Here is a 20,658-nt window from a genome sequence, read left to right as displayed (position 1 = left end):
CACGGAAATAAATAATATCCTGTGTGCAGAATACAGGAAAACTTTAGGGTCAGAGTTTTAATACATGTGGATAAGCAAAGATGTTGACTATACAAAGACCACTTAAGCATATGTGAAGTGCTCTTTAACAGTGCATCTTCATTTAGAGAAGAAATTGATAGCTATTTAGAGGTTTGCATATTTTGCTTTACCTTATGAAAAATCCATGTTTACTTTATAGTATTACAATTAGGTCAAATGGTAAATACTAGGAAATGTATTTCAAGGAAACTACATTTTACAAGAAATATTTCTAATGACTGAACATGAACACTTCAATATTACAGCTTTTTCTACTTGTCAGAATGTCAATATTCTCTAGTTAATAATGCAATATTGAGCCATAGAAATGTACTTAAATAATGCCTTACGTAGAAAACAGAACTTTACCAGTTCAATAATCTTGCATTGTAAGTCTTCAGCTGTACAACCAAATACCTCTCACCCATACAGACTCAACCAGGAAGAAGAGCTCAGCACCTCCCTCTCCACTTCTCAGGAAACTGTAAAGCAAGGAGGTCACCCCTCAGCCTCCTTTCCTCCAAACCAGACAAACCGAAAGCCCTTAGCTGCTCCTCACAGGATGTGCCTTCCAGCCCTTCCACTGGCTTTGTTGCTCTCCTCTGGATGCTTTCAAGGACCTTAGCATCCTTCTTAAATTGCAGGGCCCAGAACTGCACACAGTACTCAAGATGAGGCCACACCAAAGCTGAATACAGTGGGATAACCACCCCTTTTGACTGGCTGGTGATGCTGTTTGATGCACCCCAGGATGCGTTTTGCCCTCTTGGCTGCCAGGGCACCCTGCTGACTCATATTGAGCATGCTGTCCAGTGACAGGTCATGTGGGAATGGTTCAGAGCTGTGCCAGGGGAGGTTTAGACTGGACATTAAGAAGCATTTCTTTACTGAGAGGGTGGTCAAACACTGGAACAGGCTTCCCAGAGAAATGGTCGATGCTCCAAGCCTGTCAGTGTTTAAGAGGCATTTGGACAATGCTATTAACAACATGCTTTAACTTGGTCAGCCAGCTGGACTAGATGACTGTTGTAGGTCCCTTCCAACTGAAATAATCTAATCTAAATAATGTCAGATATAGGCATAAATTACAGCAAATTAAATATATATTTTCATAGCACTTCAATAGCAAGTTCCTGATTTACCACGTGGTTAATTCTCAGAGAGCTGCAAGTCAAGCAGTACTACCTTTTAGAAAAGCTCTGTAATTCAGAAAACTATTAAATCCCAAATCCTTTGACAGAACATCTTCTGACAGCATTATGCTGTTTAAATGTATGCAATCAATATCAAACAACAATTTATAATATGCTGCAAAATAATTCCAGGTAGTACTACCTACTGCAATAAGCTCAGCTGTTTCTCCATTCTAAATGCCAAGGCAAGAAACAAATAGGTTTTCCTGGAAAATTTTTTGAGAGAGGGGAAAAAGGTTGGGAAGAGGAAGATGGAAAAACAGGTTACATTAACTCTTAATTTATATTGCACAGCAACATATTACTTTTCAAGATGTCTGATTAACATTTGTATCTTTGTGTTTTGGATACTAGTTCTGAAGCAAGCAATTCTGATAACTCAGGTTCCGTGGAGCAGATCACAATGGCTATTTAAACATAAAAACATTACCTTTAGAAACATCTGAAAATCAGGGATTTTACAGGGTTGAGGATAAAGCTGTTGGTTCACATGCAAGAAGCTTCTAGCTCTACAGATTAATTGCAAACTCTGTAGCAGATATTTTTGCAGTTCTCTCCAGATCAGACTCATTTTTGCTGTCTCCAAGACAGAACTTAAAATCAGTAACAAGATACCTGCTCCTAACTTAATTGCTATGGAGTTCATAGTTAATCTGCTTCAAAACGTAGATGCCAGAATACAAGCATATGACACTCATCCCTGTCAGATCTGGTACCCTGGTGGGCAGTCTTCATGACATCAAGAAAAGAACTGAACAAGCTTAGTAATAAAGATATCCTTTTGCATTTGAGGGTGTGCATGGATGGCCCATCCTCAGAGCATATGGATGAACAGGTGAAGACAGAACTGCCAATTACATCTGGCCTGGGCAAACATGAAAATCTACTTTCCAGTATTGTTAGCCTGTCACCTTTCCTGAGTCTTAAACCAGTAATTCAAGAAAGAAACTGCACACAAGGAGAAAGCGTTTCCCAAACCGCAGAAGACAAAATTAACAGGAAATGAACTTTTTAATCAATCTCACTTTTTAAGCCTCTTTTATCCACCAAGCTTCCAGAAATCCAGCACTCCCACACGGCTGTTACCTCATTAATTCCCCTTCTTTCCTTTCTAGATCCGTAACATTCTGGACATGAAAAGTGGGGGTAAAGACAGGACCGATCAAGTAGGAAATTGAAGGCTAGCTCCAACTCTATAGCTCAGGGTACAAGTTAAGCAGTGCTTCTGTAAAGGGTGACAGAAAACCCACCAATGCTTTTTTTATAATTCTAATGAGTAACAGCAGTCTTACTTCTGAGCTTGTGCTTCCAGAAACTGATTTGACTAAAACATCCACCACTTTAATCTTTTGAGGCTGATGGTGAGCAGCTACATCTCTCAGGAACTGGCTTACCGATGCTTACGCTTGTCAAATCCTTTCTCAAGGAGAAGTTACAGCACAAGGAGAAAGTAAAATGATTCTTTACTTCAGTGGAGAAAAGCTACATGAGCAAGTACCTAGTAAGACTGCAAAGAATGATAAATAATCTTCTTTTCTTAATAATTTGAAGCAAGACGTTTTACCTAGCAGTAGCTACGTATGAATGTTTTGAACGAATGGAAAAAATGTGAGAACTGGACATGATGGAGAACGTTGGGAAAGGTGTCTGAAAGGGATATTTTGGCAGAGAAGAAGTATGAGATGAAAAGTCTCTGGGATGGGAATTAAGCCAAGGAGCCTCATGAGATGCTACAATATGGAGGCAAAATGTATACAGAAAATGAAATAGGTCATGCAGATGGAAGAATGTCACTAGACATTAAAGAAAACTGCAGCATCCATCATATAGAAAATTACCTGTGTAAAAAGAACAACAGAACTGGTATAGATTAAAATTCCAGGCCTCAGTAAAAAAGCAGTACGAAGACTGTATTTCAGAATACTTAATTGAAATGGACAAGTTAACATGCTGGGGGCTATCAGAAGGCTGTGAAAGCAGAAATCCCAGAAGATACAGGGAGATTTCAATTATTTCACATAGTTCAGTACATACCACAATGGATGAAATTTGAAGGCTAAATTTTTTTAGACATGAAGTTAGGCAGAAGACAGTATTTACCTTGATCCTGACCAGTTATGAATGATCGGGTTCAAAACTTAACAGAAAAAAAGATACTTTGTAATGTATCTTGATTCACTACTCCTTCAAGAACAAAGGCAATTCATTAAATACAGAGGATGCTAAATTAAGTAGCTCATAGCTACTTAAAATGGAAAAGCTATGTTCAAAACGAAAAGGCCAGCTAAAAAAGTAAAGGTCTGCAGAAGACTTGAAGCATCTAAAGACAAGACATTTCAAGGCTTGGAGCAACTGCATATTGTCATTCAAAAAGGCTCTAAAAAGACTAAACAATTATAACAGTTAAAACCAAAAAAAGGAGATTATTAAGAACAAGAGAACATACTTTAAAAGCCCGTGTACTAGACAAATGAGAAAGCTCAAAAAGAACAAGTCTGACAGGTTAAATGAAAAAACATGGTAGCTGTGTAAAAAAAACCCAAACAAACAAAACCAACCAACGAAAAAAACCAAGATTCATTGCTTTTGCTCTATTATGGCAATGAAATGGCATTTTATCATCTCTTAGATATCTGGGAAAGGGAGCATGAATTTCTTCCACAATACAAGAAGTACAGGGAGTCTTTAGTAGTCTATTTAGGATACAGTTTAAGAATGGACTTAAGCTATTTTTTGTGGAAAGAATGGCAAGAATTCCCTTTTTATTGGGGAGGGAATAAAAATCTGCTGATCCCACTGGCTGATGTAACAACAGCTCTGAGGAAAGCAACTGACTGAAAGGTAGTGTAAGGAAAACTGCATTCAAAGTTCAAAAAAGACTTTTGTCAAGGCTTGTGAAACTAGGTTAAAGTTCTTTTTTGGAAATAAAAAAAGAGTATTGGCTAGAGGTTCAAATGTCGCTGCTGATTGGAAAAACACACGAAAGTGAGCTGTAAATTTTTATCCTTTTCAAAATTGAAGACAGTGACCAGGAAAGGAAGATAATTTAGGCTTGGACTCTTTGTTAAAACTTGCCATCAGGAATTTCCAGGCAAGTCTTTAGTAAGTCCAAATGATCATGAAATGCTTTAAGAAAGTCTAAACAATTCTCTTATATTAGTAGGAATATCGTTCCAAAAAGACCTAATTACAGTATAGCTGAATACTTAAAAAGAAAAAAACCCCAAATAATATTTTTGCATTTTTAAAGCAATTTCTACTATTTGCATATGGGAAATATATATAGTTTTTCTTTTTTTTCCAGAATCCAGTACACTCTTCAGTAAAATACTCTTACAAATACAGCAGTGATAGTTTAGAAACAATCTATACCCTGTAGAGCAAAATTAGTCTTTGATGTTAGTAATTACAATAAAATGTTAAGAGCTCTAGTTAAAAGAAATCATAGCTAAGTACCTTTTTAATTAGTCATTTTTTGGCATCATGTATCTCCCTTAAAATTCAGTTTCTTTTGAACACAACACACTGATAGAACATACTATAGTTTTAAGTCAGTCTAGAGACTTCTATTATAATTTCCAATGACAGACTCTAGCTCAACTCTTGTTTAAGTTACTTTTACTATTACAAGATGAACGAGAAGAGGAATTGTTGAGAATAAGGCTCTCATTGCATTGGCCAAAACTCCAGATGTAGCTGATGGCAAGCTGACTACTGAAGTGTGACTGTTTCCCAAATTGAAGAGAGATCACTTGTCTTGCTTTATACCCAAGAAAATTATCCGGCGAAGTTATGAGCAAAACAGTCTAGCACAAAAGAGGATTATTCTTTTCTTGCGAACTGTGACACGGTGGAGAACGGTGTGGGCACAAAGAAGTGCTACAAACACTCTTATTTCTGCAAAATTCAAATGTGAAACGACTAGATATAGAGAACCATACACTGTTCAGCACGAGAACTAAGAAATGTGCAATTTAACAAGCCTTAAGTTTTGTAACGCAGACTTTCACTGATGGAGAACTGACTATACAAACTCCTTGATCTCTGGAATTGTCTCAGTCCAGCCTTGCAAAATGCTCACAGTGAAAGTGCAAGAGAAATGCACCTGTCATCCACTAGGCAGGTACTAGAACAAGTAATTCTGTGAGCTGCAGTGTTAACGAAGACAAGTGCCAGATGCATTTGAACTGTAAGACTTCCATTTCTTCGTGGATTCTCTGAAATCTAATATGGTGGTTGGCTCATATGGCAAAGACCTACCTCAGAGACCTCAACCAAACTTGATCTGTTGGCCAAACAGTACACAAGATTGAAGGAGGGCTGACAGAGAATGGTTTTATCCATTAGATATTTCAGGGAATCACTTGCTTCAGTCTAAAAAATCCATTCCTCCGAAAAGGTGTTTGACAACCACAAAATAAACCAATTTCTTTGTAACTGGGAGTCCTTGTATACCTGATAAATTATTCACAATTCTGGGAGCAATTATTTAATTAATATTTTCCTTATATTAAAGCCCTTGCATTTAGAATCACCTTCCTCTCTGCTCTTTGTCCACAAGACATCCTGGAATCGGGAACAATTTATTTCTGTAGTAATGGACTACAGATAGACTTTAGAAGACAGTGCTATGTCAATCCGCACTATCCATTTGCTCAATCTATTTGTTTGAAACAATTTGTCTGAATCTTTAAGAGCTTCCTGAGCAATAAGAGGAGGAAATGTTTGCTTTCCTATATGGACTGGCCTATTTTTATTGGATTGCCTTTCATTTTGAGATTCCTTTGGATAGGACACAAAATAAAAAAGCATCAACAGAATATTTTCTGATTTTAAGCCCTGTAGGCCATCTTCTGCAGCCCTTTATTATCTGGGAGCCCTCCTGATTTCAGTAAGGTTCCTCTGAGTAATATATATTTTGTTGGCATTTCCTGAGTCAGTAAGAGAACTGAAAGACAAGGGAAGCATTTCTGTTCATTTTGCTTTCCATTTTAAACATGTTTATAAGTTAGCCAGAGTTCACTTGAATAAGAACAGGATTCTGATTCACTGGAATAAAGTATGTCACTGAAATAAAAAATAAATAATAAAAAAAAGGCTTCAGGGTAACCTATTTGAAAGGCTAGAGGCCTTGAAAATTTTTCTAAAGCAGAAGTCCAGCTAGTTATGTAGACCTCAAAACAGCAGCTTTAACAGTGTTCTTTGGAGGGTAAGAAGGAGGAATATTGTACTTTCGCATGGACCTAGAAATTGCTATGAAGAGCACAATTTACATACATAAACAACCACAAAGCTGTTTTAAATTCTCAAGACCTTTCACAGGGTGGACCTTACAGGGATGGGATATAGTGACTGAGAAACTGAAACAACATTATAAAAACTGCCTGCGGAACAGCTTGCAAAGTATCTGTCAAAATAACCAGCTTCATCAAGAGAACTCTTTTGACTGTGGTTTCAGTTTTGATGCATTACTGTAATAAAAACTACTGTCATCACAAGTGTAACACAATGCTTCCTAGTGACTTCAGAGCAGGACAGACCAGAACACTTGAAAACAATTTCAGTGAAGTAAAGATCAGTATTTGTAACTCAAAGCCAACAGACAAGGCAAAAGGATAACCTCATTAAAATCTGTACAGGGTTCTTCTTGTAACTATTCTGCTTGACACTTGTTCACGATTTATTTGATGATAATGATTGATTTTCAATGGCTTGATCTCTTTGAAATAGAAAAGCTATACAGGCAAAGAGTTAGCTGCATGCAATAACCTGAATGCAAAAGGATGTCTTAATTTCATTATGCTACTGTTTTTAGCCAGACTTCCAAGTATGTGGTGAAAAATTTGCTAAGAATAGTAATAAGCTGTTACTCTGACAGTTGTGCACAGAATTGCCTTTTAAAAAAGTGTGTCACCATTCAAAACTGAATACACCAACTAAAACAAAGCCGTATGTGTATCATTTCCCAACCTGCATAGAATTGATCTGTACTGAACGTTCAAAGCACTCCACACATTCCCTGAATTCCCGGTTGCGGAGATGGAGGAGGCCTTTGGAGCGCTGGGCACGGGCGCTGCGGTGCCTGGAGAGCTCCCAGGCCTTGTCGTAATACTGGTGGTCTTTAAGAACATCACCAAGCAAACAATATAATCCTGGTGTTTCCTTTTTCTCTAACTCCCGCCTGAGTATTTCTTCTGCCTGTTAAAGAACAAAGAGAAATCAGTACATAATGGGACAATTTATTTTCAACCAATCACCTACCTGAACAAATACCACTTTTAGCACCCTGCAACCATCAGTTGAGGATTACGAAGCAGCGATAATACGGAAACAGAATACTGACAACACAGCATGAAGGATGAAGTTTAGAGAGAATCTGGTTCCAAACTGTTTTGAAAAAAACCCAACACTTCAACATCAGCATAATATGGTGGCTTTTGGTTTAATGCACCAGGGAAAATGTACCCATGATACCAAGAAGCAGCTTGCTCCTCGTTTTATATCTGAGGTATATGTTCTGTCCCAAGAGCAAATATCAGCCCTGGACATCGAACCTACACCGACTTCACAGTAATGCAGTACCAGCACCATTAAGGTATGTGCAATCTGAATAGTTTATCAATTGTGGGTTTTATATATCCTAATAAGTACTTTTGCAATGACTGTCACTACTCTTTTTCTTTAATTGCTTTTTTTCTGAAAATAATTATTGCCATTTATTATACCTGAAGACCCATCCACTTTCATACAGTTACTTTTGGAAATGCTAATGTTTCGCATAGATGCAGAAGTTACACATTTGTATCTAAATGTTTGAGATACAATATATTTAACATTAGAGAAAAGAAGATACAAGCTGGGTCTCCCAGACATCTATTATGGGCTGTAACCAACTATCACAAGGTTTTTATCTCAGGGTCACTATCTTGCTCTAACAATAAAATTATTGTTTCTCTTTTAAACAAGAGACAGTCTGCTTTCTGTGGCTTTTTGAAAAGATAAATACACTGGACAGATGATCTGTTGTTCAGACCGAACTCTTACCTCAGTCCCCTGCTGCAAAAATGTAACATACATAATTCAGCTCAGTATAATTTTTCTATTAGAAAAGATCTATTTGAACCATCTGAACCAAGAAAGATCCAACACAGCCTGCCACAGAATTGAAGTTTGACATTGTAACACTAGTCATTCTTCTACCATAGCTCATTTATTTAAAAGAAAAGCTGAGTTCACCTCTGCATTTAAATTATTACTACTTTTCTTGTCTATAAGAACTGTTCTTTGCCCTTCCAATAGTCTCTAGAGAATCAAAGTCTTACTCCTCTTCCTCCAATTAGTAAAATGCATTCATCCTGTCTGAAAATGATCTTTAGAAAAATTACTTTGTCTCAAAATATGTAATGAATAGTAATTTTAACACTTTACTCTTACTATAATTTTTGTTAAACAAGCTAACAGTAAAGTCTACTGAAGTGCACAAATGTGAAGAAGGGATGTATCGTTTAGGTTTCTAAAAGAATCTTAAACTAGTAAAAATGGATCCCCTTAAGAAGAATATTAGTGGCTGAATATTAGTAAAATAACTTAATGGCAAACATTTTTAAATGCCTATGTAACAGTTCTCCAAAGAAAGTCAAAGAAACTATTACTTAAAATTTAGAATTAGCCTAGTCAGAACACTAGAAAACCTCACCTAACAAGACGACTGCACTTGCAAAGGGTTTGGTTAAAGGGCAATTTACTTCCCCTTCCCTGCCTCCATTAGTTGCCATGACGTATTAGTAATCGATCTTGCAGATTATTTTTTTTCTAGAGCAGAAAGAACTGGGTGCTTTATTATTGCAGTAATCACACTAGGCGCCAAAAGGTAAGGGTTTTTCTCCCCCCTTCAGATAAAGAAAAAAAAGACTGAAATGTTGCTGTGTAAATAGCAGCTGTGAGGTGAAAAGTGCATTGCATGCTGCTGCTTTACCTCTTCCTCTGCAGGGCACTCCCAAATTCAGATTGCTATTCTGTGGCAGTGCCTAGTACTAATCATACACCCAACCAGAAAGCCAACTGTTCGCTAATTGTATTTCACATTTAAGAGCATAAAACCATCATGTTGTGGTCTAAGCTTACAAGAATTCATTGCCAGCACAAATACTTCAGTGAACAGATAAAACCGAGCATTAAATAAGCAGAAGTCTTTAGTTTTTCTTCACCTGAGTAGTTCACCTGGCATGTTACAAACCTTTTTATTACTTAAGTCATTAAAGGTTAAAACAAAGGATTATAACTACAAACTAAAAAACCCCTGTAAGCTCAAAACATTTGTCATGTTTTCTACAAAATGAGATAATACTTTAAAACTGGATTTCTCATTTTGACCAAGTTTTTGTGAAGAAAAATATTCCTAACTTTGTAGTAAACTATTTTCAAGAATGCACATTTAACCTTTGATAATAACCCTGCTTCTACAAAACCACAAATCTTAATAGCAAAAAATATTAGAGAAGCATTTTCCACACAGCTCATGCAATGTACATAAAAGAAATGTAACTAAAGATTTATTCTTACCCATTAAACAGATATTAATGATTACATTGCATGCTTTATAGCTAAAAATTACATCTAAATTAAATAAGTTTTGATAAGAAAATTATCAATTAAATACTACCTAAAAAGAAAAAAAGTGAAGCTGTATAACCCTTAACTGATTGAAATAGATGCAATTATAACAACACTGCTTTTCACGGAATGGTCTGCACTGGAATGGAGGGAATTCAATACTCAGCTCAAAAGTCAGTTGATGTAAACATAAGAAAGATTTAGGCTGTTATCTTGGTTTCTGGACTAGTACAGTTGGTAAGGGAATTAAACAGGTAATGCTTCACAAAAATCCCCAAACAGTAATGAGGGTTCTGTTCTAAATAAAAGGTGGTGCCTTTTTATTACTCACTACAGAGACTCCTGGAAACCAAGTTCAAGATTCATCCTGCATTTGGCTTCCCAACCCTACACTTCCACTTGCTGTCCCACCCACATGTTCCCATGCTTTTATTTTATTTGTTTCCTGAAAGACCCTATTAGACTCAGTCTTCACAGATCCACCAGTGATTCTGATAAATAATAGAAAAAAATATATTACTTGACAATTCATTCCTTTGCTAGGTCAAGCATCTCCTAGAACACTTCCACCTTTTCTGCTTATCTCTTATTTACCAGGCTACTAGAGAAGTAGCTCGAAGAAGCAGAAAAGGGGAGCATGGAAAGAGGTAGCTGAGAGAAAAGGAAAGCTCTCCAGTTTTCATTTCATCTTCCCTGTAACTTCATGTATGACCTTGGCCATTTACTCCTCTTTCTCAATTTCATAGCTACATATCGGAGTGCTTACCTGCCTTCTATGTCTGTTATGATATGGAGTGGAAATCAATCAAGTTCTTGAATGAGCTCATGCCCTAATCAGTAAAGTACTACTTGACTTTGCATCTGGGAAGCATTTCCTGAATTTAAAGGTGAGCTTCTAAGATCTTAATGTAATTATGTTGCCTCACTCAAATGTTTCGAGATCTCTGTCATGCCACAACAAGAAAATTAACTCTGTAGAACATGGATTACTGGCTATGTTGGTCTAAAACCAGACCGTGTACCGTGCTGTTTACTCTGAGGACATGATGGAACAGGGATAGGGCTGAAAACAGCGTTTAAGATGAAATACCAAGCTGATGCTGAAAGGTAGATCTCATGAATTTATCAAAGGTCAGCAGCTACCATGCACTGTAGCTCCTGCAAGGGAGAAAAGCTTCACTTCAGTTGGAAGAACTGAAAATTCCTGTCTCTGGATCATCCTTTCTTTTTTCATTAGCAGGGAAACGGTACCGTTTTTAGTGTATTGTCCATATTGTCCAACCAAGAGGCTGAAATGACCTCTTACACTTTAATCAAATAAAGGTGTTTGATGCAAACAATACTCTTGAGATCTCTGGGTGCCCTTCACAGTTAGGAGGAGGAAGATGGACCAGTCCTTAATACACATATGGAGAAGTGTCTCCTTTTACAACAAGTCTGTTGAAGGAATACGGTGAGTCAAAGACTGGAATGAGAAAGCCACAGCAACTATCAACATACTGTGTATTCATATTTTATAATACTTCTTTTGTTCTGTGCACTGTTTAGCTCATCAGTTGGCACTCCATTACTCTTCTGTTGACTCATGTTATGATATCAGTTTCTACTAATTTTGCTCAGATTATTAAACGAGTACAGAGCTATATCTAGTAACAGTAAAAGATCCACAAAAAGTTTGCTAAATGTTAGTGGCATCTTACTCTGCAAAATTTGTACTGCTACATGGCCCTGTTATAACTGAGTGAATTATGTATTTCCCAAGTCCATGATGTGGAGCTTTGCACAGCCTTATCTACATGCTCTGTCTGTCAGTGCATAATTCAGAAGTAGGAGGAAGAATGTATTTGATGTGTGAGTACTGAAACGCATTGATATCGCAGACATATGGCTGTTTTGTTAGACTTTTCAGTATACAACTTCAGTTTTTTTATATAAAAGCATTTGTGCGTGAAAAACATGCATAAGTATTTAATAGCATTTGGGTTTTGGGGGTAAATATATGTTAAGTTATTTAATGGCAAAGAACATTCACTGAAAAACAATTGCTCTAGTAGATTTTTGTGCATTTCTAAAGGAATAACATTTTTAATAAATATAAAGAGTTCATGCTCTGAAAGCTTTCTGATGAGAAGCACAGATAGTTCTTCCTTTTAGTGTACAACTAAACATTTCTAATTTTTTGGCTTTTTTGACCTGAAGCTAGCTTTTTTTCCCAGCACTATTGTTAACTTAGTACTTACATAGCATTTTCTGTTTTTCAAAGCAAGGCACAAACCCTCATTTTGAAAGCATTTCTAAGCAGTTTCCTGTGTCAGATATCCTGGCCTATTCTCTGAGTGTCATTTTCATAACTCCCTAAGGGCAGTTTGTGAATGTAACTGGGACAGAATGCATTTCCAGGAAATGGAAAATATTGACCTCTTATTTCTCCACTGTACTGAAGAGATTGGGATATTAGCATACTATCCCCAAGGCATGCATAATGTGACACAGAATTTGCCAGCAAGGCGTATCTGCCAGTTTATAATGACCAAAATCAGGGGACTGGTACATGGTAATTAGAAAAAAATACGTTAAGTATGAGAAAATCTACATTTTTTCCCATTAACTTAAGTTATAGCTCTCTATTCTGTAAGCTTAAATTAGTTTAAGCAGTCTTTGTGCTTATGGTATCACGAAGACACACGCATATTTATGTATTTAATGTTACCGTATATCAAACAGAAGGAAAGAACAGAAAAAAATCATATTTTTGTCTGAAAGTAAGTATTTCTAAAAGCTGTATAAATCTGAAAACAATGTTTGATAGCATAAGTTCCTGTTACAGTCTTTCTGTGACAGACTGCATTAGAAAGAGAACACAGCTAAAGTTACACACAAGTAGGCGTTGCTTCCAGGTATCATTTTCTAAAATCTTCCTATCGTTGCTCTAATAGTACCAGCAAAATAATCAACAATAGGGCTGCTACAGCCTGCTACCAGCATTTTAAAACAATTCTGTCACTGATATAGAGTTAGGTGATGGCTTTGGATTGTCTTTGTCTAGATCTGATCACACATAGCTGCGGCAGTGTTAAAAAAATGGAGAAGTTCAAGAAAACATCAGCATAGGCTTAGCAAAATAAAGCCCTTTAATCTTACACACCACTTTTGTCTCAAATGTTTGATTCTGTAATTAGAATATATTAACATTAGGTAATTAAATAATCAAACACCGATGGCGTTCTATTAAAAACTACAGTTAATAGTTAGAAATCAAGGGGTAAAGAAAACTAAAACCATCCCCTCCAGACAAAGCTCTAACACCTCATTGTGAATGACTGCTACAGCCTTCTGAAAATGCCCACATTACACCTTGCTGTTCATCCATAGCTGTTAATTTAATTTTTCTTAAAAATTTTCAAGAATCACCTTCACAATCTCCTTGCTTCTGAAGTTATTTCTTATTTACCAGCTTCTACTTCATGTGGTCGTTACCTCCGCTCTTTTTTTTAGCATCCACAGGTTATGACAGACTCGTATATCCTGTGTCTGTTTTTCCTAAACAGGCTTCCATCATGATACCCCTGTAGTAGCGAGTATCATTAATGATTTCACAGCCAAGCCAGACAGTTCTTCATACTTTGAATCCCATTTCAAGACAGGATCTTAGCTGTAAAAATATTTTTTTTTTACCTTTCCATGCTGTCCTGCTCTTTCATAGCAGATTACTGCATCTTCCCACATTTCCAGCTCCTCAAATATCTGTAAGGCAGAACTGGTGCATCCCAGCTCAAAGAGTAAGCTTGCAAGCTGACGCTGGAAAGGTAAGAAATTCCAGGTAACTGAGAACAGGTAAATAAGTACTATTTACATTTTAAAAACATGTTAGAGGCATTTCTGACATCAACAAGAAGCAGAGAATATGGAATTATTCTCTTGAAACTTCAAGCTGGAGCCTCAAACAACGTATATACATAACACCACTCCCCACCCCCCCATCAACGGAACAATAATTGTCTTAATGTGACTTTTGTTCATGTCAGTAGCTTAATTACTTTGAACTAGTTTATAATATAAGGCAAGAAATGGAAACAGACATGGCAAGGATAAATTGACAGAGCTGAACTTCAAGCCCTGAAATGAGGTGCACGGCCCATATGGCTGGAAGGCAGCTGCAGCAGAATGTTGGGAATGCTGAAAGTGGGAAACAGAGGCTGAAGGGTGGCATTAAAGCCTCTTCTAGCAATGCTTTGCCATGGTAATCTGTACTTGTGAAAACACACAGATGGAGAGAAACGCTCTGATAAAATTTTATTAGGTACTTGTGAGAAATCAGTGTCCCAAATAGCCACTGTCAAAGGTGTTAGTTTTTAGTCAAATGAACATTGAATTAGAGTTCAGGTTCAACTCCCTAGTTGAGTTTTCCTCACACATAAGTCAGCCTCTTTGTTATTTCAAATTCAGCTATTATTTCAGTGTACTTATGAAAATACAAGACTAATATTTTCAATTTAAAAACAAACAAGGTATGTTTTCATGACTTTGAAAAGTTGTCTTTGGTCTTTTGTTTATTTTTAAGAGGAGAGTAAAATTGCATACAGGTTTTCATCTTTGGAGAAAGGATGGCTTGTATTTACTATGTATGACAGCTATACAATTTGGTTTGCAAAAACAAATGGGAGCATTCTGTATAAGGATAACTAATCATGCTATGAGATCCCCATACAGCAAAACTCTGCAGTGTTTCTGGTGATCCTGGATTCCCTGAAGTTCTCCACAGGTGTCACGAAACTCTCTTTATAGGTTTGGTTCAGTATCTGCTACAAACCCAAGGAGTTACCCTAAGGGAATGTACTGATAGTCAAAGAATTAAGGACTGGCTACCCTTATTTGGCATAAATATGTAACAAACTCTGAAAATCTGTAACAAAGTAATTATTTGTTAGCCTGATATGAATAGCTTTAGGAAAAACCTGTATTTGCCAGTGTCTGGACCTAAATCTCATCTATGTTTTACTAAATTTACTCAGTCAAATTTGGTAAAATTTATATAGGCAATACCCCTTCATTAGTATGACTAGAAGACTGCAGCCATCTTCCATTATAAATCCCTGTTTTAGTATTTCTATCTTTGGCTTGGAAAATTGGCTTGAACTGAAAAGTGCCACTCTGACAACTGGAAATGAAAACACATTTGCTACTTTTATTGCAAGTGCCTGTTGAAAGGTTGTGTGGAATAATTTGAGAATCCTAGGAGAAGATGTGATTGGTTAAAGCAACATGCACTGAGGTTAGAAATCCAAAAAAAGAGTAAAACACCATTCAAAGTAAACAATGTTAACACCTTTGGAGGTATGCAATGCAAAGAGTTTTCTTAAGTTTGTTAACTATAACATCGTCAGATAAAGCTCTAATGTGTAGATTTCTGTTCTAGAAAATTTATTGTCAAGATAAACAATGTAGTTTTGGGAAAAAAAAAATCCTGTCAACGCTAGTGAAAAAGGGCATGTCTCAAAACCAAAAGCTTTCTCAGCTCAAGGAGCTCTTCAGTGTACTTTTAACTCCTAATTTGACGACTTTGACCATGATCCACTTCCTGAAAACAGCCCAGAGTGAGTGATGATTAAAAGATGAGAAAGATGCTAGTAGCATAAGTAAACCAGTAATAAACAGTAAGACAGTAGCAAGATTATTTTTACAGGAGATATGTGGGAGCTTGTAAGTTTTAGTCCATTTTTTATTAGAGGAAAAAGAAAAGCAAAGAAGTATCGCACGACAAACAATTGCTTCTGTGAATGACAGAACAAGACATCTGAAAGCAAAACACTGTAGAACTTGATTTCTTTCCAGAAAAACCTGGTGCGTTGTCAGGTTACGTCTATATTTCAACAGTGTTTCAACTCAAGACCATATCGCACTCTCTTGACTCTGGAGTCATACAGTATCAAAAAATAGTAAGAACCACAGAGTTAAGTAAAGCTTGAAATGGGATTGCTTCACACCTGTATGGCCCAATGTGGAGGCACCTGACAACAATAGAAAATCTTCATGCGTTCAGACACAGACGTATTTGCATCTTCAAACTGGTCTGCAAGTGCCTGTAAATGCAAAGTATATTCTGATTTAGTATTTACATAGATTTAAACAACCTAAAAAAAATTATAAAATTCAAAGCATTCAGGATTTTAGGCATTCTTGACATAATGGAGAAATTATATTAAAGATAAATTCCAGTAAGCTTACACCATAATATGCTACAAGTCTTTTTATTATCCCATGTAAGAAAATGTAATAAAAATTTATGTAGAACCTCTTTATTACAGCTAATAATAAATAAAGAAAAGCTTTGAAGAGATTCGAATTTCAAAGTGATTGTAACAGGAATAAGAATCAAATTTACAATCCCAAACAAACGCTTGCAGAGTAAAACTGTATCAAATATTGAAGTGACCTTGCCTAATGGATTTCAATCCTTTAGCTAGTTTTTTCCTAAGACAGTATTGACATGCTTCAGGCATGGACTTTCTTATTAAAAAGAGAGAGAAAGACAAACATATTATATTATAGCAGACCATGCTTTTGGAAACACAGTTCTAATGCAGAATAAATTATTGTGACTTGGAGTACAATTGATTTCAGGCTTTTTTTTTTTTTTCTCTTCTGGTGGAGCTTTTGATTGTTGCAATGTTTTCTTCTTAAATCCTTTGAAAGAGAATGGTAACTTTTGCATAGTAAATGTGCAGCACCTTCAGTACCATTTTTTTCTCTGAAAATCCACTATGAAGTTATTTCAATAAAAAATCAATACCAAGAAAAATAAACTATTAAAGGTACCTATAGCTGGAAAGTTGGTCAGAAATTTTAAGATAAGGGAGAAAAACTCTTCAAATGCCAGTTGTCACTAAACTAGCAAATTCAAGGCCAGAGGTATAAATAAGGGAATATTAAATTGCTTGCCTTCCCATGATTCATCTATCCAAGTATCGCATATAACTCAGTCAGAGATTTATAGAAGGTGCTAAACAGGTTCTCAGAATCTTCTCAGCATGGAAAATGAATGCACAGATTCCCAAACAAAAGGAAAAATTGGATAGGATGACTTCCTTCTCTTTCTAAATCCAACTGTTGGCTACCTAACCTATATCAATAATGCAAATATTAGTTGTGTAAAGTTACAGTAATCAGTGACGTGATTTAAACTGCTAAACATCTTGTAAGTGCTATTAATATTAATGGGATTTATTAGGTGTCTTCATTCTTTTAGTAAGAAAAAAATCACCACATGCAGCAATAATCTAGGCTTTAAATCCATGCTTAACCTCCCAAATTTAAATACTAATTTAATATTAGTATTTAAAACATTCAATCTTATTGAAATTTTCTCTCATAAAATTATCTCCAGAGACCTGATCCTAGAGATTATTCAGAAACCTACCCCAAGAAAATGGCTGAGGTGTATTTGTAGTAAGGAAATGGGCAGATTAGTAAAATCACATTCCTTTACACAGTTGCAAGCAATCCAAAAGGAGTCAGATTAAAATAAAACCTTTAAAGTAATATTATTTAATTACACAGTTTACTTCACTACAAACTATATAACAAATCATATTTCACAGTTCCAGTTCTGCTGCAATGTTCTAATGCTATGCAAAAGCACATTTTTCTATATTCTGTTGCAAAAAAAAATTAAACTGAAAAATTGTCCAATTCCTTGGGTAATCATTTTACAAGACCAGACACAGTAGTAAATACAGTTGGAAAATTTAAAAATAATAATAATTGCTCTAAGCCTGAGCAGAGCCAGAAAATCCTAAATATGTATTTTTAAAAAGTCACAAAAAAGGCCCCACTTTCTAGCAGCTTTACACATGGAAGGAAAAAGGCTGATTGCCTTTAACAGTAGTGAAAACAAGAATTTTCTATGTGTATTCTTTCAAAATAGCATAATCCCTTTTTAAACAGCAGTGTAATTCCCCAAGTACTATTTCGGGGTTTTTTCCTCCCACCCTAGATTGGGCACAGAAGTCTCCTTGATCTGTTCAAGACAAGAGGCCTTCTTGCACTGGATTCAGCACTGTCCACCCCATAGTATTTTCCTAGTAGCTTATTTTGATGGATTCTTCAGCTAAGATGCTCCACCCCTCAAGAGCATAAGTACTCATAGATTGAGTATGCAATGTTTGTTTTGTGGCTTGTCCTCCGCTATCTTCTATTTTCTTCTCCCCCTAAACAGCTACAGAAACTCAGCAGCAGCTGTCCCTCAGCAAATACTTAAAAGTTTAAAGTTTCTGGGCTGAGAAGAATGCCAGTAGAGGCTTTTTCAGGACAGCCATCTCTGTAGCATTTGCACACAGGTTTAATTTCATTATTAGCACCAGACATCAACCTGAGAATAATGCAGTACTTGCTCCAAGACAGATTATGCGTAGAAAATTTTCTAAAACGTTTCAAGTTTGATGCATTTAAGGCTGTTATTCCCTTTAAAAGCATGAGCAAATAAAGTGTTTTTTAAAACAAAGGTTGTGTCCATTTTTCAGCAAAAGGTGGAACTTGCTTGTAACCTTTAATAAAGATCTGACTGATCTCGTGCCAGAAACCATCTCTTCTGGTGTACTGTGATCTTTCCTGCCTGCCCCCATGAGGCATTACAATAAAGCATTACATAGAACAAGTTATGCCAAATATTTGTGTTTTGTAATATATAAAAGGTATATATGTTCTTTGACAGATGTAGTTCTTCCCTCAGAAAAGCCACAAACAGAAGGGGATAGTCACGCTGAACCCTTTAGTTTAATAACTTTTATATGCAGTATTTCATTGTTAGTTTAGATATGATACTCATAAACATACGTGCCTCTCTATGACCCATTTAATCTATTCTGTATTACAACTGGAACACCCTGCTTAAAAAGATTAATCTATTGGAAACATCCTGTACTTTTTCTGTTGCTGGCAGACTTTAGTATACCTACCATATACCACATATTTGCATTTTGCTTATGGCAAATTGCACAATAGTATATATATCTACAGGCAATAAAAACCCCCACAAGTTGCTTGTAAGTAGCACAAAAAGCCTCATTCAAGCTTTAGCACAAAACATATTGTAAATAAACAGACTATAAATAAATATTCAAACAAAAAATTTATATATGGCCAAAAAAATAATTAGAACTTAGGAGTTAGATTAATTTTTGAATTTCACATTTCTGAATAATGTAAACACGAAATACTTAAAACAAAGAATTTCAGAGAAGTTCTTAAGCCCATGTTATTAATTGCAAGCATGTAAATATTTTCAGCTTCCTCCTGCCTAAGGTAGAGACTGGATGTCATTCTGTTACACAGATAGAAATCTCAAGGAAAAAACACAACACAAAACAAAATGTGATGCATTCAGGTAACTCAGTGCAGTTTTTTACTGGCAATCATACCAAGCATAATTCTTTCATGTTACTTAGGTGTCCTTAGATGCCTGTAAGGAGAAAAAAAAATACTGTCTAGATACTCAGCTCCTCTAATTGCTCACAGCTCTTTCTGCACTATTAGAAATAGCCAACCTTTTTTTTTTTGTTTTGTTTTTTTGTTTGTTTTTGTTACACCAGCAAAGTGCTCTTTGGCTGAAATCTGTTTTTCAACTATTCTTACCAAGTTGCAAATCTCAAGATCATCTTTAGTTATTTGGTGAAGGGCACAGGAAGATGAAGAGAGTAGATTGACAACTTCAGTCTATTTTGTCTTGAATTCTAGCAGAATGTCTTAGGTAACATCTTGGGACACACATTGTTTTCCCTTCTTAAAAAAAGAAATAAAAATCTTTTCCCTAAGAATAGCTTCCCTATACCGTGAAATCTTGACTGATACCCAGTAGATTCAGTTGAAAAATTACTTGGCAGGAAATACACATTCTTCCAGTAGCTAAGCCTGACCCAGCAACCATACAGTATATAATGGTAAGTACATCAGAAATATGACACACAGGCAAAGTGTTTATACTTCAGCTATCCCAATGAAAGGCAATCACATGTAAAGAAGTCTGTTTTCAATATATGTATTTTCTTGAAAGACATCCAATCGAGCTTCACATGTTCCTGGAAAGCTCTCTATACATCAGGGAAAACCAAACAAACCTATCGTTCTCTGTTAATGATTTATCTACTCACCAAAGAGGAAAATAAGCATCTTCAGCAACAACTGGCTTGAAATCAGTTCAATTTCCAGTAAAAATGAAAACACTCTAAATGTATTAAAGTCCATGCCTGATTGTATGACATACTCAAATAGAAGCACATCAATCTCCCCTGAAGACTCAGTTGTTCTTTATCAAAACAGGAGGAATTCACAAAACCACAATTCTTTCCACAATCATATAGCAATATTTGGCACAGCCTGTCTGGTACACAACTAATACAGAAACCAAACCAAAACAAAATTTTCACTCAGCTGGAAGGCGTTTTACGGTCCTGCCAGTCACTTGCACCAAACAGGTTGAGGGTCAGAGACTGGACTACAGGTCTTCTGCTACTTCACTGAAGAGCAACTACAATTTAACAGGGACTCAGGATACTAAAAACCTTGCCCAACAAACCCATGGGCTGTGGAAACAAAATATCAACTGGTGTAACATGTACACCCATCAATCCTTTAACAGTCTTCAATTACTTAACCTAGGGCACTCAGCTGCAAGTTTGAATGGCACCAGCCTTGCACTGGAGGCGATTTTCTTGTAGGTCTGTAGGAGGAGGTAGCACAGTGCTGACAAAGGAACAGATGCATTTTGCTTTCAGCTGCCTCTTTTTACTTGAGATAC

General features: G+C 36.2%; 1 protein-coding gene across 1 annotated transcript in view; it reads right to left on the bottom strand.

Moving 5' to 3' along the window:
• TTC27 (tetratricopeptide repeat domain 27) overlaps positions 1-20,658 on the bottom strand; it is a 126,605-nt gene that overhangs the window by 20,699 nt on the left and 85,248 nt on the right. The window contains exons 11-13 of the mRNA XM_037405672.1: positions 15,851-15,946; positions 13,542-13,664; positions 7,224-7,451 (exon numbers count right to left, since the gene is read on the bottom strand). Of these exons, the coding sequence (XP_037261569.1) occupies positions 7,224-7,451; positions 13,542-13,664; positions 15,851-15,946 (447 nt within the window). The remainder of the gene's footprint in view (positions 1-7,223; positions 7,452-13,541; positions 13,665-15,850; positions 15,947-20,658) is intronic.

The sequence above is a fragment of the Falco rusticolus genome, chromosome 12 (assembly GCF_015220075.1).
Source record: "Falco rusticolus isolate bFalRus1 chromosome 12, bFalRus1.pri, whole genome shotgun sequence".
Classification (NCBI taxonomy): domain Eukaryota; kingdom Metazoa; phylum Chordata; class Aves; order Falconiformes; family Falconidae; genus Falco; species Falco rusticolus.
This window is presented reverse-complemented; position numbering and strand designations above follow the sequence as displayed.